The sequence below is a fragment of the Hypomesus transpacificus genome, chromosome 3, assembly GCF_021917145.1.
Source record: "Hypomesus transpacificus isolate Combined female chromosome 3, fHypTra1, whole genome shotgun sequence".
NCBI lineage: Eukaryota > Metazoa > Chordata > Actinopteri > Osmeriformes > Osmeridae > Hypomesus > Hypomesus transpacificus.
This window is the reverse complement of record NC_061062.1, coordinates 13,332,218-13,352,786: the sequence shown is the minus strand read 5'-3', so window position 1 is coordinate 13,352,786 and position 20,569 is coordinate 13,332,218. Positions and strand designations below refer to the sequence as shown.

Sequence of the window (20,569 nt, the reverse complement as noted above, 5' to 3'; positions counted from 1 at the left end):
ATGTTGAGATGGTTTGAAGCCACTCTGTCTCACGTTGAGATATGTGACTTGGACTGACTCCCAAACTTCATTCTCAGATCACAAGAATGTCCATTGTATTATTATTAGACTATAAAGAGGTCTGTCCTTAAACCATGGATAAATTAACAACAATTAAAGATAGTGATTACTTTATTACTTTTATACTGTTTGAAATGTTTTGAATATAATAAACAATGTTTGATCTATAACTTAGCAATATTAAGCTAATGAGCATATAACCCTTGTCTATGTCCATAATTAATCTATTAATTATGTTTCTTGTATCATTGATAAACTGTCATTATGCTGTTTTCTTATGAATGCATAGCCATAAGTTAGTTCTTTGTAAGGTGTGACTAGGAAAGGCCTGTCACTAATATAAGTCAGAGGTCACAATATTGCCAAAGTGTATTATGCCATGCAACTTTGAATGAGGAAAATAGGAGTGACAAGGCCATTTCTAGGAGCCCTATTTGAGGACCTAAACACAAGTTATCTATCATAGTGTCTTTTTCCATTGCCTGCGAAGGCTATGCTAATAATCTTGTATTCTCCCATTTTGTGATACCATATACTCTCTTGATTTCCTGTATACATTGTCCAGTCTTCTGTGATACTCAACTTGAGTGTAACAGACACCTGCACTTCACATTTGTGTAATAAATACATACATTTTGTCTTGAACTTGTCTTGTCCTTATCTTAACTATTCCATTGACTTGGTACTTTCAGAGCAATTGGGTATTATCTAATACGTCTTCAACTATAAACAGCTTTGAGCCCTGCATATAGTATACGAAATTGTACAAAAAGCTTTTTAATGGCTTGACCAAAGCATATCAAGTGAGGGCTAAAAAGGGTGGCAGTAAAACGAGGTAACTGTTCATTGTAGTGTCTGGGGGTTAATGGTAAATATTTGTGTATTCAGTTGTTGGCCTTGGGGCCAAAACAATTATAAAGTTCTGCTAAGCCCTCTGAGGAACAGTCTTTAAGGCTGAATAAGAAAATGTAGGAGATTTCTTCCAGCCAACGTCATTAAAACCTCTCTACAACATGCTAGTAAACACATCTGCAACATGCTTGGCTCACAGAGGGTCTGGTTCATAATTGTAAAGGTATTGAATAGCTTTTACGCAAAGATTGGTAAATGAACTTCATAATTAAATGTAAGGGTGCCCGCTGCCAGTGATTTAGATGCCAGGCTATGTTTTCAGCCATGTAAATGAATGCAGAAAGCGTTTAAAGGCTGGCAGAAAAAACAAATTGGCAATTTAGTCCTGAGGTAATTACCATGCAGGTCAGCCAGGCCAACTCGCAGGCTGGAGTTTGTTGAAGTTTAATTATAAAACGAGAAGGGTGAGTAACTCGTCTGTGTTAATCTCCAGTTAAAGTTAACGGACTGATCTGCAATGGCTTTGCAGCTTCAGGCTAAATGCATCCGCAATGTTTAGCTCATTAGGCCTACACATCTTGTTTTGAAATGTACTAGTTATTTTCCCTCATCTGTTTTGGATAATTTTACATGTGCATGTCTTTATTCTGTAAATTGATAACCATGATGGTAAATTAGTAAATGAATGCTTCTAAGTAATTGTGTGAAACGTTGTGTGAAACGTTGTGTGAAACGTTAGTCCACTTGTGTAATAAAGGTTATTGCCATGATATTACAAATAAAAAAATATTACAAATCCATTCAAATGGATTAGGTGTGTCTGCGCCTTTCCTATATAAGATTCAGTCTGGAAGGGCCTCCATAGGTAGAACTGTCTGCTGAATCATCAAATCCACGTACTGGCAGTTAGCATTTAATCTCTACTATAGGGAGATTGTGCCAAATGACCATCCCAGTTGATCAATGTGATGAGTGCTTGTTTGCTCTTGTTATCCTCGTGAATATAGCTGGAAGGTGTCAAAAGAAGACACCAATTAACTAACATAACTATCTTTTCACATCTCTAGAAAAGCAGGAGAAAGGAAGGTGACCTCACTTTCATAGCTCTCCAGTTGAACATGAAGGAGGTGTTAAGTGACCTATATGTCTCAGAGACAGGTGACAGATGTTCCAGCCATTACCAGTGGTGGATATAATCTATTTCGGTGCTGTCTAAGACTGTGATTACAAGTCTAGAATTTTCTCAGTGTCATAAGGTAAATACAGATATAAAAAGTATGAATCACAAAAATTGGTCACAGTTTTATGTGGACCTAGTTGAATAGATGAAATTTATCAAATTTCAGCAAATTACCCTATCCCTGCTGAACATACTCACCTCTTCTTTTAGTATATCACTACACAGGAGCACACCACTGCTGGTCGGATCAGGTTCAGATGACATCATGAGCTCTAATCAAAGGAAATAACCTTTTGGTGTGTGCATTGCATTTTCTATTTATTTGCATTTCATTGTCATAATACTACTGTAGATGACAAAATACCTCTTTCAAATTAAATACCCATGAAATACCCATATATGCTATTTCATACTCGTTAAAATTTCAAAGTATGTAATATATTAATAAATATGGCCATAAAAATGGTCAATGGCCATATATCCGTGTGAAACTATTCCGGAGATACATGAAGGTTCTAATTATTTTTATTATCAACAGTATGTCCTCAATTATCAAACATTTCCATAAACAAAATGATTCAATTAACTTTCCGTTTACAGGGACCAGAGGTTGCTCAGAGGCACCCAGGTAGCCAATCATATCAATTGGAGCATGTGGGTGACATGGGAAAAGGTTACTCCTAATGGAGATTTGTCAAAATAGGATTTCTGGGAGGTAAGGGAAGCTTTGCTCACAGCCATTTTTCGAAATGTTAGAAATTAAATACTTTTTCCTCTGATTGACAGGACATCTCCCAGGCATTCTGTGAGAGAAAAAAAAGAGTGAAGTACAGATGGTGGAGAAGACTAATATTCTCTGTGAGATTCAATTGTGTGTTTTGACATTTGTCTCAGCGTAATCTCTGTTTTAATAAACGAGCTGACTTTCCCAGTCTGTTTTATGCAGCCAAGTGAGATCCTGCATGCTGAATTACAGTAAGAAGCATTCCTCATAATTATCCCACTAATAGAATTAGCATGCTGGCTAAATGGAAATTGAAAATATGATTAGCGTTGAGTGGCTTTAAAAAGGGTGAGGAGGGAGAGAATGAGTTGGTAAGCGGGAGTCAAGACACTCTGCTCTATAACAGAAGATTTTGCAACAGTGGTGTGGTCAAAGGTATATAGGTGGTGCATGCCTGCACCCTTTTTACATGTGCACTGAATTGTACCTACCTCTTGTGTATAAGATTCTCCACTGTTGTAGAATAAACTTTTCCATATCAGCACTACACACACACACGTGCAGAGAGTGTCCACCGTTTAAATGAGTCCTCTGCATTTTCCCATCTTACTGTCCTTCCTCTGAGGGTAGCCAGCATGAAGGTGACGGGGGGGGCCTAGTCCAAGTCCTCAGTTGGGCCATGTACATGGACAAAGAGAGCATTCTGTTCTGCATGTTTTTATTTGAGTTCTTTGCAGAACATGCAAACTCCACACAGACCTGGGGAGAGAGCCCACCGGAACACCAAACTCAAGCTCCAAGCAGGAATCAAACAGCACCCTGTGTGAGGCAAGCCACTGCCACAGTTTCACAAGAATATGTCTACATCTTTAGTTGAATGGTGAATCTATGAGACACGTAGATTAGTCAGTTTTCTCTGTCACACCTATCAAGACACACAGAAGAAGCAACTAGGCATAACCTCTGTAAACATTAATCATTTCCTCTTCCAAAATGAAAAGTATAGGGATTTGTTTCTCGCTGACCTTACATGATTTGATATGTATGTATCAAATCAATAATATTAATGTATACTTTATGTTAATAAATAATATATTCTACCATTACTAGTCGCCATGGCAAACAGTTGACTCAAAATCACTGGCCCATCGACCCCCACAGAAATCCACAAAGACCTTTTCTACCACCCAGTGGCTATAGTCTGAAACTCACTGACACTGAAAATAATATTTGGTTTGTCTTATGAAACCGCATTGCATATCAACATAATTTATAGTTTCAAAAACAACAAACAGGCGACTGTATTTTTAGGATCGTTTCATATGTTTTAAGGTTGTTGGAAAACAAATCCAGTATCATGAAGTAAACCGTGCGATGTCTTGTGCGCATGTGTACATCTGCCATTCGTCCACTTCCCTCTCGCGCGCTTCAGACTGTTGTGAAGAACAGGAACCTGCAATGGCGGAGTTTCTAGGCGCCGTTTATTGAAGTACAATCATCATTAAAAGTACGACAACGAATTGCACGAAGTGCGATGAAGATAATTTACATTTTGAAGCTCTGATCTGGTTCTGAGCTGGTTTGAAGTTGGATTTAGTGTTGGATAGCTTTCATATTAGCTACTTCTCAACAGCCGTTGCATTTGTTTTTCTTGCAGCCGAACCAGTCTAGTTGTGGACTATATATGTCACCCATTGAATACATGGTGTCGATGCAGCTCAGTCGCGTATAATATTCATCTGGGCATGCATTAACCCCACGAATTGAGCTCTGACACATCGGGCCCTTGGTGCCATGAAGCTCCAGTGTGATGTTGAGGTGGTGAGCAGGATGCTACCCACCTTCGGAATGAAGAGAAAGGGGAAAGGTGTCCGGGCCGTGTTGTCAATAGGAAAACATGTGGACAAGAATACTCAGCGGAACATTTATCTGATGATCTGCACAGCCAAGGACCGGGCTGGTTCGAAGTACAAGGTGGGTAGCTGTTTATCTTGCTGGCTTAGCGAGTTACCCTGTCATGTGGCTAGAATCAATTTACTACACAAGACTAACAACACCCCTACATTTTACATTGTGATGTATTTGACCATGCTTAAAGATGAGGTGCCATAAATAACATGAATAAATGAGTGAAATATATTTCAAGTACATCAAATTGATTCTTAAATCTTTCTAACTGCTTCATATCAAATTGTTAGACAGTGTTTTTTCCACTTTACCTCAAATTTAATGTTTGCCATCTGTCCCCAGCTAAAGGACAACATAGAGAAGTTCTTCACCTGGTTCGTAGATGAGGGCAAGGCCACCGTCAGGCTAAAGGAGCCTGCTGTGGACATCTGTCTGAGCAAGGTAGGAATAGGCTCACGTTCTTTAGCTATTCACAATATTAAACGTGACAGGAAAATTTAAATGAGACATGTTGTTTTGGCCCAGTATATTGCACTGCATGTTGATTGATCTAGGTTATGTGCTGTTCAGTTCACAGCAAGAGTAGCTAAAGGCACTTGACTGAGTCACTTTGAAGGGAAGAGGAGGAGGAGGAGGGGGGGGGGGGGGGTTACCAAAAATAATATAAAAGGAATATGTAAAGAAGGAATTTGCTATTTATTATATGAAGCAGACGGTTGCATGTGATGCTCAAGGAACCTTTGAAAGTCAATGTAAGGATGTTAGCCTAGTGGTGTACTAGTGTGAGGAACATAATAATATTCCATCTCTCAGGCTCATCATTTTCACTTGATGTGATTGCCTCTGGTGCCTACAGGGTTGGGTATGACCTATTTCCCTAAATAGGAATGCAGTTTAATGTAGCCTAATCATCACATGGTCAGTAGCATCACAGACACAGTCATAGGCCTGTTGCCGAATCTCCATGGGAGAGAGATTACTACCAACCCCTGTGAGGGACTTATTATGTTAATGCAACCTCCCGTGTATTGTAATCTGTGTGTAATTAAATGTAATTAATTGTGTACCTCCAGTGAGAAACAAAGTGGTCTGTGTTTTATACTTTGAAGTAAAATGTAAAATAATTTTGTGTTTGATTACTAATTGTTTTTAAATTTAATGTATAGGCCACTATTTTATTTTTTACACCACTCTGAAGGATTTATTTCTGTTTTCATAGAGAGGAAATGTGTCAATTTACTTTTTGGGAAGTGATTGCCTAATATTGTATCTGTGAGCTGATGTCTTATGGTACAGCACTCTGAATACCAGCAATAAGTGAGTCTAGTGGGAACCCAAATCTAATCTGTTTTGGGATTGGGTGAACCATTACCCAATTATTTCATGTAAAATCAGTGATTCACAAAGTTAAACAGGTCTATGTAGAAAATTAAAATACAACATTTGTGTGAAATGGGTGTGGTTATTTTTCCAGGCTGATGCTAATAGCCTGAAGAACTTCCTCTCTGCTGCTCGTCTGGCTGACAGAGGAAGTGACATGAACAGTCTTCCTCTTTCTACACTGACACCAGTGCGAGCCCGGGATGTGGAGAAGCCCAAGAAGAAGCTGACCATCATGTCAAAGAAGGACTACCCCATGACATCCAACTTCCCATACTCCCTCGAGCAACTGCAGGTCTCTTACTGTCGACTGTCCCGCATCGACCTGAGGATGCTCTCCCTCAAGTCCCTGCGGAAACTTGACCTCAGCAATAACCACATCAAGAAGCTTCCTGCCACCATTGGTGACCTGGGCTGTCTGGCTGATCTGGTTCTGCACAACAACCACCTGGAGAGCTTCAGTGAAGCCCTCTGTCTGTCCTCCCTCCAGGGCACCCTCCAGAACCTGGACCTGAGCCACAACCGCCTCCAGGCTCTGCCCGCACAGCTCTGCCAGCTCAGAGAGCTGGTCAACCTGAAACTGGATGACAACAAGTTGAAATGTCTGCCCTTCCGCATCGGACATTTGTCCAAGCTGAGGTTCCTGTCCGCCGCACATAACCAGCTGTCACTGCTGCCTGATAACTTCCGGAAGCTGAGCCTAGAGAATCTAGACCTGTTTGGGAACCCGTTTACTCAGCCTAATCCGTTAGACCACCACATGGAGCTCACCTTCCCCCTCAGCTTACAGGAGATGGCCTCCAGGGCTGTGGTAAATCTCAGGTTAGTCTCTACTCTGTCTGCCCTTTAGGTATATATAATGTATATTTGCCATGTCTTAAACAGGTATATTATATCAAGGTTGGCCTCACACTTATCTTTCCGTCACTCCTCCCAGGGTTCCATACGGGCCTCACCTCATCCCCGCCCACCTGTGCAGGGACCTCGAGAGGGCCAAGACCTGTGACTGTGGCCAGCCCTGCATTAGCTTCTTCATTCAGACTGCAGTTAGCATGAACCTTCACCAGGTGTCCCACACTGTGGTACTTGTGGATGACATGGGGGGCACAGAGGCCCCTGTCCAGCAACACTTCTGCTCCCTGGCCTGCTACTCTGAGTTCCTTGACAACTGCCTCCAAAGGGGCATCAAATGATGATAACAATGGAAGTGTGTGTGTGTGTGTGTGTGTGTGTGTGTGTGTGTGTGTGTGTGTGTGTGTGTGTGTGTGTGTGTGTGTGTGTGTGTGTGTGTGTGTGTGTGTATGTGGACATGGGGTTACCGTGATGATGGGAAAGACATACCAGGACTCTAATTGCAGAGTAGGATGGACAAGTAGGAGAGCAATGGCTGACATGATTGACATGTTGTAACATTGACCAGGCATTGCAGTAGACAAGTTGAATTACCTCAATTGAGCTTGTGAATGAATGTCAGCAGTGTTATTAATGGAAGTTACAGAATGTCAGCTTGAGTTGGTCAGTGTTGTTAGTCATACATGGCAGGATGACTGACAGGATCTCTGCTCAGACAATGTCCTGCGTGTTTATCTCTGTGTTATTTCATCCACGTTATTTCTGCATTGTTATCGGGGATACCTACAGTGTCGTCTTTGTGTCAGTCTACTTTGTTACTACTCAAACATTCAAAGCTGTCTAAAAGGGTCCTATTTTTTTACTTTACTGGGACAATTTTCATAATAAAGTTACAAGATTGAAGTCAAAGAAAGTCCAATATTGTCACCGTTTATTGGGGCTGAATACAAACATTCAAATGTTTTAACAGTGATCTGATTACATTAGGTAGAGAACTACTCAACAGTTTATTGAAACAGGAGCTTGTGTTACCACTTAAATCACTGTTGTGAGTAAAGCAAAACTCAAACACCGTTGCCTTTGGCTCACAATGAGCATTCTGTAATGCACGTTAATATAGAACCCATATAGAACATTTTCATAGTCCACAACAAAACTGTTCAGAACAGAACTAAATAGAAAATCATATGCTATATGACAGCGGTGTTTGATCCTGGTCCTCATGGTCCACTGTTCTGTATATTATGCAGTTTCCCTGCTCCAGCACACCTGTTTCAAATGAATGGGTTGTTATCAAGCTCTGTGGAAGCCTTATAACAACCATTCATTTGAATTAGGTGTGTTGGAGCAATAAACATACAGGAGGAAGCTGAGGACTAGGATTGAACACCCCTGCTATATGAGTATATCATTAAATCAAAGTTATAGTTAAACAGGAGAATCAGTCAAGGTCATAGAGAAGAGTGTTCTTAAAGGAGAATCCGGCAGAAGTAGCATGTTCGGTAATGACAACTTCCTGTCCGTCCTCATTGGTCTCCCTCAGTACAGCTGGAGGTACAAACTGCTTCATGTTCCAGTCCTGAGGAAAGGTCTGCTGTGATGCCAGGTCATCTTCATCCACCCCTTCCTCTTCCTTCAACATCTTCTGTGGGATCACAGACACGTCCTCACAGAAGTGCACGGTGCTGTTATTCACCTTGGCTGTAGATGGAGCTGGCTTCCCGTCTGTCTCAGTGAATAGAGCTGCTCTCTCGGCCTCTACACCACTTCTGTTTAACGCTGGGGTTCCACTCTTCTCCTCAGGACATGTGTCCCCCTCTCTCTTCTCTCTGTGTTGCAGCTGGTCAGTGGCCTGGTGATGGGACTGGTGGAGGTCAGGCTGGGATGCAATGGTGGACACAGCAGATGTTTTGTTTGATTCAAACACCATGTTGGAGATCAGGGATGAGGGCTCAGAGTCGCTCTTTAAAAAGAAATGGAAGAAGTGGAAGTGGAGAGGCTGGTGTTAATAACAATTGGAGAACTATGACTTTAACTTTCATGATCCTACAAAAGTACAATTATGTGGGATTATAAGGGGTTTACCTTGTTCAGATGCATATTGCCAGCCTGCTCTTCCTCCTCCCTTGTCGGGTCGTTGCAGTCAGCGGCCTGGTGTCCGGCCTGGTGTCCGACCTGGTCTCCGGCCTGGTCTCCGGCCTGGTCTCCGACCTGGTCTCCGGCCTGGTCTCCGGCCTGGTCTCCGGCCTGGTCTCCGGCCTGGTCTCCGGCCTGGTCTCCGGCCTGGTCTCCGGCCTGGTCTCCGGCCTGGTCTCCTGCTTCCTCACAGTGTCTCAGGTTGTGACTCCGGTCAAGGCCACCTGGCTGGCCAGACTCTTCCCTGTTTCTCCGGGGTGAACCAGGCTGTTTCCCAGCTTGGGCTGATGGTGCTGGATCAGTCCCACAGTCAGCTGCTCCCTCTGAGCTGTTTGCTGTGGAAGCGTCGTCCTGAGCCAACTCATCTCCTTGGCCAGATGCTGTCGACGTGCCCTCTGACAACACTGCCTTGTTGCTGTCTTCCCCCTCCTCATTCTCACTGCAGGCCCCTGAGAGAAATGGCTGGCTGGTCGGCTGCTTCAGGGGCAGGACAGGCAGGGTGATAGTTAGCTGGTGGGTCAGCTTGTTGAACTTGGCTTCTCCTTTGTCGTAGTCCACAGGGTATGCCAGGGGTACTTTCAGGCTGTAGGCTGGCTTCTTGGAGTTCAGCAGGACAGTCTTCTCTGTCACGTCCAGATCCAGCTCCCCTACTGACCTGAGGAGGGGCAGCTCCACCATTACGACTATTTCTTTGGGCCGGGGGCTGCGGGCAGAGTCTCTTGAGAACCTGAAATCCTGTAAGTCAATATGCTCTATGTACTTTAGGGTGTAGTTGGGCTTGGTGGAACCCTTGGAAGGGTCAGAATTCGATTTGTGGTGGCTCTGGCTGGGCTGCACCTTAGCTTTGAGACCCTCTTTAGGATTAGGTGCTTTTGTGTTTGGCCTCTCGTCTGGGTAGGGGAAAGCGAGAGGGTCAGGCTGGGCTGGCTTCTCTCGACCAGGGTGTCCAGGGATAGTTTTGCGGGTGACAGAAGCCACAGGTGTCCCCTTGTACTTGATCGTAAGGACTCTAGTGTTATTTTTGTCCAGTTTAACTTTGAATCCGTCCTGGATGGCCTGAACAGCAATACCATCCACCATGTCCATGAACGTCTTGTTTGTCCCAGCAATGTGAAGTGTGTCCGGGTGGAATACAACGTCATATATAATGAACTTGTTTCCTTTGGTATCCCTGTCAGTTCGCCCTTGGGTCAAGCTGTGGGGCAGAGACCAGTGGTGGCCTGGAATGCCGTCGTTTGACTTCCCGACTTTAAATTCTGGTTTTCCAATGCACTCGTTGGAGCAGATGTTGATAAAGCACTTCTGTTTGCCGTCCACACTCGTCTTCAAGACGCGAAAAGGCTTGGGGTGAATAAAATTAAGGTCAATGCCCCTTTCATGCTCCAACTTTTTAATTTCTTGCTCATATATCATCTTAATCTTCGGGTCTGAAATTTCCTGGGCGTAATCTTGTAGCAATTCTTTGAATTTAGGGTCTTTGAAAGCGTTGGTAAACCTTTTAATTTCATCGGTTGTCATGTTCATCTCTTTTAGTTTCTCGCCGAACTCCATTTTGTGTCGTGAAGGCTATGCTAATGTACTTTGAAACTTAATGTAGTTAGTTAGTTTTACTTGACAAAAACCTCAATCTTTTTTACTGGTTAATACGAAACCACAAGCAAATTGTTTAAGTCACACAGTGCTTTGCCATGGTTCTTCAACTGACTCGCAGCTCCACTCCTCCAGACACAAAGCGTCTGTTGACTTAACCATGGCAACAGATCATGTGGCTGGAATCCACTAAGGGGAAAACTTTAGAATCAGAGTCATTGAAAAATAAACCATTAAAAATAGACATCCGTCTAAAAATCGAAACATTTGTAGTAGGCTACATAAAATAATATATTGGCTCCATTATGCATGGAATGACTTGACGAGTATAAAACACTACGTGTATGAATAGAGTAATGACCGTTTACTCCATGCAGGTTTAGTTGTATATTTATTCATTTAAAACACATTTTATAGATGCACATGCATGGTATAAAATATATTTAAAGCACATCATATACTAACAGATATCAAGTCTATTTCAACAGTATACAAATGTAAAAGCAGCTGAAACTTGTATTTGTGTGTTATGTATTTTTTTTATGATTGATGATGAAAATATGAAAATAATGTATATGTAGTAGTTTGCAATAAAGAGTGACTGCAATACTCACTATTTAATAAAAGATAATTAATAAATAAAACTGCATGTACAAAGCAGAATGCTATACTGAACTAAAACTATCTGTAGCATGTAGGACTAATTGACATTCTTTTTTGAGGCTCTATAGAAGGTCATTCGTCTCTGGACAGCCTGAAGCAGCTTGGAGGGCAGCAAAGTGAACCTTTTCTCAAGTATTTTGCTCGACTGTATATTCTTTGCGATGTAGTCCTCGCATAACCTGTCAGGAAATAAATAATGTCAAGAGAAAGCAGACTGGTTGGATGTGATGAAACAAAACTATTATTCTCACTTTGAGTGGAAAGATGGTTTACCTAAAGAGGGGATGAGGCTGTATCTGGAAAACAAGTGCATCATTGCAGTGACCCTTAAAGAAGGTAGAGAGTGAGAGAGTGTATTATCCATTCAACATGTATTTCCTCATTTTAGCCGGCTACATTGTTATCTGTTAAATGAATAACATATTCTCGATTCTAAGGCATGTTTTTAAATGTTCATCCTGTCATGCATGACAATGCCGTCCTAGTAGTAACAACAGCCTGACAGAGAGATAAGTATTTAATAGAAAACCTACCTTGTCAACAAGGAGGATGAAGTCACAGCTTCCACCAAAGACGATGACATCAGAATCCCTGCCAAGGCACGCTGTGTGCCACAACCTGGAGGAATACAATAAAAGTGAGTTCCAGTAAAGGACAGAGAAGACTCATAGGATAATCTCCTGTGTGAAACGGTGTGAAATATTTCATGGATAATAATACATATCCCTGACATAAAATACAGCCAAATGAAAGGTACTCTAAATCGAGTTTACTTTGTTTAGACAATGTATTTTTTGGCAACAAAATTCTCTTTGGCTACCGTGGTTTCTCTTGGTAGGGATGTTCGATCTCTCTCCATTTCTTTGTTTCGACGTCCAGCACCCAGCCATCACCTGGGAAATAGAATCCAGGCTTTATGGATGCTTGTCTAAAGGTTCTGTTTAAAAATAGAAACAAATTTACTTCAATTCTCTCGGTGGGTATACTGTACTACTACTTACTCATTGGCCGGCACTCCACACTCAATCCACCAAAGAGGAAGAGAGCTCTATCTGATATTGCAGTCATAGTATGCCAAGACCGTCCTACTGGTACTGTGGAGACTGGTACACTAGACGAGGGGTTATCAAAAATCAATTAAAATAACTAGACATGACCTGATATTATTTTTGAATTATTATTGGACAACTGATATCTATGGTCAATATGTTAGAATTTCAATTGTGTCACGTGTAAAAACTTACATCTCCGTCCACGTCCATGTCTTCAGATCCAGACAGTGGATGTCGCTGGTCCTGGTTTCCTACAAGTGAGGAAGCATATTTGACACTCAAGAAGAACAGACAAACGTGTGTCAAGATGTTTTTGATAGCTCGGAATTCTCACAAGAAGTTGAGATAAACATGCAACTCTCACCATGACTCTCCCTCCACACACGTATCCTCTGTGCTCCAGAATAGCGCTGGCGTGAGCTGCCCGGGGCGCGGGGGCACGACCCTGCAGACACAAACATCAATCACTGTCTACCAGCCGTGCAGTCGGCTACTTAGTATCATCATTTTCCAGATCATTTCCTGGTGATTGTGTTTTTTTTTGCCCTTTCGAAATGAAAGTTAATTGAAATGAATACATTCAGCCTAATTTAAGACTTAAGCCGTACACTAGTGCGGGGTTCACTCCAGTTGGATGCTCTGGGGTCAAACACGTGGACCTCATTGTTCCATCCCCAGAAGACATCCTGAACCTGAAGTGCAAACAATTAAAATGTCACAAACAAAAACATTGTTAACCTATAAGGTTAAAAACTAGTGAGTGTGGCCAAGAAATATTCAATTGACTTTCAATAAATCTTACCATGGGTGCCAACTTGTCAGATATATTGGGGGTGAGGGGCGAAAAAAAGTCAGACAAGAACGTAAGAAACTGTCACACCACCCTGCCCCCCACCCCCATTCTGCAGCAGTGCACCTTACTCCCTTATTATATTCTTAAGTAACTTTATAAGACTATCTATAAATAAACTGCCATTAAACTTTACCCATGAGGCCTCATCCAGAATGAAGCTTCGGTTGTTGTTGTCAATGTCTCTCAGCTGCTTGTGACCGTAGCCTCCAAAGTAAATTAGCCTGCGGGGGTCGGCACACACCCACATCACACACTCTACCAGACTTTGATGTACTGTGACATTGGTCAAGGCCACAATAGCCTAAAAAAATTGGGACATTGTAAACCTGTAATTGTAAAAATGTTCATTACATTTTATTCATTTAGCAGGTGCCTTTATCCAAAACGATGTACAAATAGTACATATAGTGCATTGTAAACTTGACTAATGTTCAGTTTATGGCTCACTGTCCAAAGCCATTCATAGCTATAACCATACTCACCTACCAGCGTAGACCCAGCAGGACAGCTTGTCTCTGGGAGAGGGAGGGGAGCCACTCTCATGAATGATCTTTCTCCAACAGTACTGACCATCTAGCAGGTTCACACAGTAAAGCTGTGTACCAACACAGACTCTTATTAGACCCACAATGGCTGTGCTACAATATTTTGGTATTTCTTGCTTCTTCATTTGTATATTATTTATGTTTTGTTACTTCACAGTTAAGCCATACTACGTCACAGTAAGCCATACTACATTTACATAGCAATCACCTGATTTGTTTGTCCATTGTCATCACAACCCCCAAATATGTACATGTCTCCATTGAGAGAGCAGCCACAGGTGCCAGACATGGAGGGCGGTACCTGGCCGGACATCTGAAACATTTCCCTTTAGGACAGGAAAAAGAGTCCAACAGTGAATGTGGATCTTGTGGATCAATCTGTCTATAATACACGCACACGCACACACCTATATACAGACACACACACACACACACACACACAGTCTAAAAGCATTAAGAGACTACTGACACTGAATGTTTTTGTAAATGGAAGATGAAGTAGCTATATGTGTGTTATAATACAGTGATGATTTTGCTTGTAGGACTGTGTTGTACAGTACTGTACATCACCATGATTCAGTTTTGCATATTTGTCTCTTGTGTGTAGTTTGGTTTATCTTCAGTTGAAACATTCATGAACATGAGACACTGACAGCTTGACAGTTTCCATGCAACCATTCGCAAATGTTACAATGTCGTAAGATGCACCATCTCACCATGCTCCTCTTTCTATATCATACACCCAGATTTCATCATTGGGTAGGAATACTTCATCATCAGCAATTGACTGCAAAAGATAATTACATGATTACTATGATCACATTAATATTTGACTTGACATCGACGTTGTGATGCCTAGTCTGGCATAACATTGCGTTAACATACAAAAAAAGACTAGAATGATTTATGTATTTATTGATTTGACAGTTGTTGTATCACAGTATTTACCACGTAGCCTCCCCAGACATAAAGCTGGTCCCCCTCCACTAGAGCTGTGTGTCCGCTTCTCTCGCGAGCCACCAGCTCTGAACAGTGTGCTTCAATAGCAGAATTCATGTCCGCTGTAAATGTTATAAAAAATGCATGATAGATTGAATATAAAAAATCGTGACAATTATAAACTGTTGAAATAGCATATAGGCTAAGAGTTCATGTCAACAACCCAGAAGCTTGCCATTTGACAGCAGGAATTTAGAAGGGGGGCGAGACAAAGGGGGCTATTACGGAACGGGACGAAGGACATTTTAAGTCCGTCTTTCAGCTCGTCCTGCTCAGAGCCAATCTCTGGTCCTGTTGAAGTCAGACAGCATGAAATAAAACTAATATACTTGCATAGACAATTTTATTAAGTTGTAAAAAGAAAACATAAGTCAGTTCTAGCATGTGACATCACATGACAGTGTGTGGTGCATAGTCTTGTCAAAGTAGACAAGCTGAAAATGGTCTACATCTTAATAGTGTTCACCATCACCCTTGCGTCGTTTCCTTCCCCTGACAATGACCACGTCCGAAAATGGGAGGGGAAAGATTGCAGGCGGGGATTTTGCTTGATGAATAATTAATAACGGTAAAATATTACATACAGTCTGTGTAAACATCTGGTAAAAATACGCAGAGAAGGGAGAGGAAGCCATTCTACTGAATTGAAACGTGCACCCCTTTACCGGAAGTGAGGTAAATGTATGCGGAAGTTGATCAAGTTTAGCGCGAAAGGTTGATTGTAGTGAAGCAGCAGTGAACATGGAAGTTCGCAAAGTAAAATCTAAAGTGTCTGCTGGGTTCAAGATGCGGGGACTGATGCTTCGACCGTATGTCTATTGTTGTTATGTGTGTCTGTATCTTGTAGGGGGTATATTTATTGTGGAATGGGTAGTCAACTCAGTTACACAGGTAGTGAGCCAAGAAGTAACGTCTCTGTTGATACTGTGTGATGCTGTGTTGATTCTTGAAGTCAGCAGGATATGTTGAATAAATGACATTGATCCTAGCCAACAATAGTTAGCTACATAGCTGTCATTTGGGTTGATGACTACATGTTGATTTGTGAATTTACAGAGATGCCAGTAGGTATCTCATTGAGGTCCTGGAATCAGTCAGTCCGCTGGAACTGGATGATGTCATCGAACGGGTGTTAGATGCTGTTGAGAAGCAGCCTTGTGAGTGTCAAACGATGACAGTTGATCTTGTACGCAGCAAGTAATCAATCAATCAGCTGCCATTAATAAATGTCCGTCCTTCATCTACAGTGTCCTCCAATATGATAGAGCTACCAGTAGTGGAGACTGCTGTACAGGATTGTAGTCAGTCATGTGATGAAAATATGTAAGTTATTGTCCAAAAATCTGATACATCATGGTACATTGTATCATGGTCTATTGGTTGTGGTCTCATTTCTTACTATGATGGGCTGAAATTAACTACGTCCATATTTTCAGAGACAATGTTTTTAACATCATCAGTGCATTTGATGTGCCACGGTTTATCTACAGTACTGAGAGGAAAAAGTTCATTCCGTGAGTACCATATAATTTCAAAATGTAAGCATTTCCTGCAGTAATTAATTGATCCTACAACTGGTTCTAGACATGTTTTAGTAAAGTTGTTGCTGATTGGTCTTTGGCAGCATCAGCATGACGAATCACCCTGCGCCCAGCCTGTGTGGCACAGCCAGAGACAAGGCCGACCTCTTCAGGGAGCGCTATACTATACTGCAGCAGGTTAGTACACTGTTGCCAACTGAGTTCATAAACTGCAGCAGGTTAATACACTGCACTGACTTACAGCTTTACAAAAATGTGAAGGAGACTTGTCTTCTGCCTGATGTGTTCCCTCCTTTCACAGCGGACACATCGTCATGAGCTCTTCACCCCCCCTGCTATAGGTGCAGCTGTAGAGGAAGGCAGGAACAAATTTCAGGTAACAACAATGGTTTATATGTGCATGCCTTGTTGCATCCCCTGATTTGGTACTGACTTTATATATTTCTGTTATTTTTAACAGTTGAAGACGATAGAGGCCTTGCTTGGTTGCACAGCTAAGTTAGGCGAGGTCATCGTCCTAGGAATGGTGACACAGCTGAAAGAGGTGGAGTAGTCTTATTAATGCATTCGTTTTTTTCATAGGAGGTGCTCATGCAATAAAGTCTATCAATCAGTACACAACAAATGAACATTGGTATGGCGACTGAATACATTTTCATTTGAAAAAGGTGAAATCGGGAAATTAAGCCTGCTCTGTGTATACAGAGGTTTGAAGTTATGTTGATCTTTTCAGGGTAAATTCTATCTGGAAGACCCCAGTGGAACCATCCAGCTCAACATGTCAAAGGCAATATCCTTCCACTGTCCAAGTGTGGGTGAATGGGTGGAGGATGATGAGACGATACAAGGTTGACGAGCACAAAAGATGTAGACTCATACTTTTCTGCTTAGTTTCTTGAACATCTCAGTTTAGGGTAGTGAAAAAAACAACAAAGTGAACGATGATTGTGTTCAGGGAAAATTTACATGAAATCTGAGTTTCTTTATTTCACTGCTACAATTGTATCATTCCTTTACCTGTATCTCCACCAGTTTCACAGTGGTTTGTACACAGAATCTTGCTTTGTTTTGGCAGAAGGTAAAGTAATCATTATTATCAACACAATCATACAGGTCTTTATAGTGTGGTGCCAAGTATAGGTACTACAGAGTTACTAGAGAGTTTGAGATTAGATAGTCCTTCAGGTGTAATGTTATATAGTGTAAAAGGAGCATTCCTGTCCCTTAAGGCTAAACATACGTCTGCACTTCCCTCTCCTCACAGGCTGGTACGAGGACTCCGTCTTCCATGTCAACGCCTTTGGGTTCCCCCCTACTGAACCCTCCTCCACCACCAGGTCAGCAGGTCAACCTTCTGGTTTCCACTTTATATGTATTGTGGGTAGTGTTCCTACTAGTTTAGGTTATCACTTGTTTTCCTCTCTTTTGTATTTGTAAATTGCAACAACAACAAAAAGTGTATACATTTGTGGTGGTAAATTTTTTTACTGTGTCATGCCGTCACAAATAAATCAATGTATGTGAAATTCTGGGATCAATAAAGTAATTACTACTACTGTTATTTGTTTGTGTTTAGTATTGTGAGGAATCTTACCTGTGTGTGACCTTATCTTTTCTAGGGCATATTATGGCAACACTAACTTTTTCGGTGGCCCGTCAACCATGTCAGTAAAGGCGTCCGCTAAGTTGAAACAGCTGGAGGAGGAGAACGAGGATGCCATGTTCGTCGTATTGTCTGACGTGTGGCTGGACAGTGTGGAGGTGTTGGAGAAGATCCATCTTATGTTTTCAGGTAGGAAACACTGGTCGTGAGAGTCTGTCTGTCTGGATTATGAGCTAGTCTCGGCCCAGACTTGCCCTATACTCAAATCCTTCTATACTAAAATATCTTCATACAGTGTAAGAGTTTGATTCATTGATCTCAGTGTCTTTACATTTTTGGTACAGTTGTGATTGTGACAGCAGTTGACATTTGGTATACTTTGCTCTGTGTAGGCTATGCTGCCATGCCTCCCACCTGCTTCATCTTCTGTGGAAACTTCTCCTCTGCCCCGTATGGGAAAACTCAGATCACATCCCTCAAAGGTGAGGGCCTCAAGATCCTTATCTCAGCTGTTTATATTACGTTGCTCAGTAGACTGATTCTGTCTTCTGGTCTCCTCTTTGAAGAGTCACTGAAGCTACTGGCAGATGCAATCTGTGAATACCCCAGCATTCACAACAGGTAAGATCCTAGATCTGTGTATGTCATAGTATTGTATTGTGATGCACTCGATTGATGGTTTTACCAAAGTGTAATTCTGGAGGATTCTGCTACTGACTGAGTTCATCTAATCTGACCTGCAGTAGTCGCTTTGTGTTTGTTCCTGGGCCTGACGACCCTGGCCCCAGCACCATCCTGCCCAGGTAAGAATTTAGGGATCATCAAATCAAAATGATTTGTATATCCCTTTTTACAAGCAATGTCACATGAGGGCTTCACATACGCCCATTGAACTGCCATTCAACCAACCTAAATCCTCAAGGAAGACAAGGAAAAACTCCCAGAAAAACTCACTAGAGGAGAACAAATTTAAGATATCATATTCAGCAGCCATGAAGATTGGACCTGTCTTTAGGGCATATGCTGATTTTTTTGTGATGTCTTTGCTGGCTTTGCATTTCAATATACCATAAATATTTTGAACAGATGTAGGCATCCTGTAGTATACATGTTGAGTTTTATGTGTGCTCACATTGAATCCCCAGGCCTCCCCTAGCAGACCACATCACTGAGGAGTTTAGACAGAGGGTTCCTTTCTCAGTCTTTACCACAAACCCTTGCAGGTATGGAACAACAAATCGCCTCCAGTGGACAAATATGAACTATAGGATTTTCAGATGTTTATTGTTTATATTGTCTCTAAAAAGGGCAATGCTTGTGCATCAAATGTATAATTATCTTTGTTTCCTGGCCCCACCCCTTCCCCCTTAGGATTCAGTATTGTAGTCAGGAAATCGTTGTCCTTAGAGAAGATCTGGTCAACAAGATGTGCAGAAACTGTGTCCGGATGCCTAGCAACAATCTTGACATTCCAAACCATGTGAGTGTCTGACTGCTGTCATGTGGTCCTCTTCCTGTCTGAGATCTGGGATTCAGCCAATCCTTCTGCCACTGGTCCGTGGTGTCATCAAAGTTGTCATGCTTATTTTTCACAGAGTTGAAAATCTCAGTTCATCACTTCTTTTTAATGAAGGTATAACTATAGCTGACTGTTGTACCTCTCCTTCTATAGTTTGTGAAGACCATCTTGTCCCAGGGTCACCTGACCCCTCTGCCGCTCTATGTCAGTCCGGTGTTCTGGGCTTATGACTACGCCCTCCGTGTCTACCCTCTGCCCGACGTCATTATTTTTGCTGACAAATACGACCCGTTCAACATCTCCAACACAGACTGCCTCTGCATCAACCCGGTAACAGCAGCAGCCTTCACCTACACATTTGGATTTTGTTTTAGTTACCGGTGCATGCGGTGATGCAGCTCAAATAATAAATCGACAAACTAAACTTGGTGCCTACTTGTAGTATCTCCTTATTTATTGAGTGGATTTTGTTAATATCCTGTTTCATGCCTTCATTCTCTGCAGGGCTCCTTCCCAAGGACTGGCTTCACCTTCAAAGTGTACTATCCCTCCAACAGGACTGTGGAGGACAGGTAAGGAATATTCTCTTCTACCCACATTGTAACCTATCCACGATAACTCTACTGGAGAGAAAAAAGTTAAAGTTGTTATTTTAAATGTGCTTTCTCTTTCTATCCTCACAGCAAGCTTCAAGGGCTCTAGAGAATGGATGGGAGCTTCCCATGGATTAACTGTGTAACTCATCGTTTTGTAAAAAAAATAAAATAAAAAATAAAAGTGTAAATTATATCTGTATTTCAATATACCAGTTGTATTATGGAATAAAGATCTACATTATGTTGTATGTTGAAAGGTTTTAAACATGTGAGAATTTGTTTTACATTTATAAATGTGACCACTAAAAAAATATAAATATTTAAAAACAAGTTTGCCGCTACGTTCAGCAGGACTAAAATATGCTTTGGATGCCGCCAATGGATACGGCGCTAACAAACTGCACCAACATCATATGGCATCAATAAACCGCATCCAACGGGCACTGAACAAGAAAATACATAAACGGTAGCAGGGAATGTCTAATATGAAACATATTAAACAGGCTCTGACGGTAG

General features: G+C 41.7%; 4 protein-coding genes across 8 annotated transcripts; 2 read left to right on the top strand and 2 right to left on the bottom strand.

The window, feature by feature from the left end:
- Positions 1 to 4,228: 4,228 nt before the first annotated feature.
- lrr1 (leucine rich repeat protein 1) lies at positions 4,229 to 7,869 on the top strand. Of its 2 annotated transcripts, XM_047014091.1 has the most exons (5): positions 4,238 to 4,323; positions 4,474 to 4,790; positions 5,067 to 5,165; positions 6,199 to 6,926; positions 7,042 to 7,869. In XM_047014091.1, the coding sequence occupies exons 2-5, from the start codon at positions 4,611 to 4,613 to the stop codon at positions 7,295 to 7,297; spliced, it is 1,263 nt and encodes a 420-aa protein (XP_046870047.1). In that variant the 5' UTR covers positions 4,238 to 4,323; positions 4,474 to 4,610; the 3' UTR covers positions 7,298 to 7,869. The 2 variants fall into 2 exon arrangements, with proteins under 2 accessions (XP_046870039.1, XP_046870047.1); XM_047014083.1 differs by having other exon boundaries at positions 4,229 to 4,790.
- A 246-nt stretch (positions 7,870 to 8,115) lies between these two features.
- dnaaf2 (dynein axonemal assembly factor 2) lies at positions 8,116 to 10,809 on the bottom strand. The gene is made up of 2 exons (XM_047051976.1): positions 9,042 to 10,809; positions 8,116 to 8,919 (listed from the first exon to the last, which is right to left on the bottom strand). Exons 1-2 carry the CDS (start codon positions 10,641 to 10,643, stop codon positions 8,398 to 8,400), a joined length of 2,124 nt encoding a protein of 707 aa, XP_046907932.1. The 5' UTR covers positions 10,644 to 10,809; the 3' UTR covers positions 8,116 to 8,397.
- Positions 10,810 to 11,056: 247 nt separating this feature from the next.
- Positions 11,057 to 15,010, bottom strand: LOC124463673 (kelch domain-containing protein 1). Of its 2 annotated transcripts, XM_047015495.1 has the most exons (14): positions 14,744 to 15,010; positions 14,512 to 14,582; positions 14,004 to 14,121; positions 13,733 to 13,845; positions 13,384 to 13,471; positions 13,200 to 13,211; positions 13,006 to 13,089; positions 12,762 to 12,842; positions 12,590 to 12,648; positions 12,347 to 12,456; positions 12,166 to 12,238; positions 11,879 to 11,963; positions 11,619 to 11,671; positions 11,057 to 11,524 (listed from the first exon to the last, which is right to left on the bottom strand). In XM_047015495.1, exons 1-14 carry the CDS (start codon positions 14,849 to 14,851, stop codon positions 11,383 to 11,385), a joined length of 1,197 nt encoding a protein of 398 aa, XP_046871451.1. In that variant the 5' UTR covers positions 14,852 to 15,010; the 3' UTR covers positions 11,057 to 11,382. The 2 variants fall into 2 exon arrangements, with proteins under 2 accessions (XP_046871451.1, XP_046871460.1); XM_047015504.1 differs by lacking the exon at positions 13,200 to 13,211 and having other exon boundaries at positions 14,744 to 15,004.
- Positions 15,011 to 15,495: 485 nt separating this feature from the next.
- On the top strand, positions 15,496 to 20,241 carry pole2 (polymerase (DNA directed), epsilon 2). Of its 3 annotated transcripts, none has more exons than XM_047018397.1 (19): positions 15,496 to 15,603; positions 15,851 to 15,951; positions 16,042 to 16,117; positions 16,231 to 16,308; positions 16,419 to 16,512; positions 16,637 to 16,711; positions 16,796 to 16,879; positions 17,069 to 17,125; positions 17,365 to 17,413; positions 17,600 to 17,672; positions 17,955 to 18,127; positions 18,331 to 18,420; positions 18,505 to 18,559; positions 18,682 to 18,741; positions 19,084 to 19,161; positions 19,310 to 19,418; positions 19,611 to 19,787; positions 19,962 to 20,029; positions 20,141 to 20,241. In XM_047018397.1, the coding sequence occupies exons 1-19, from the start codon at positions 15,536 to 15,538 to the stop codon at positions 20,157 to 20,159; spliced, it is 1,584 nt and encodes a 527-aa protein (XP_046874353.1). In that variant the 5' UTR covers positions 15,496 to 15,535; the 3' UTR covers positions 20,160 to 20,241. The 3 variants fall into 3 exon arrangements, with proteins under 3 accessions (XP_046874353.1, XP_046874352.1, XP_046874351.1); XM_047018396.1 differs by having other exon boundaries at positions 17,069 to 17,183; positions 17,411 to 17,413; XM_047018395.1 differs by having other exon boundaries at positions 18,331 to 18,559.
- Positions 20,242 to 20,569: the final 328 nt, after the last annotated feature.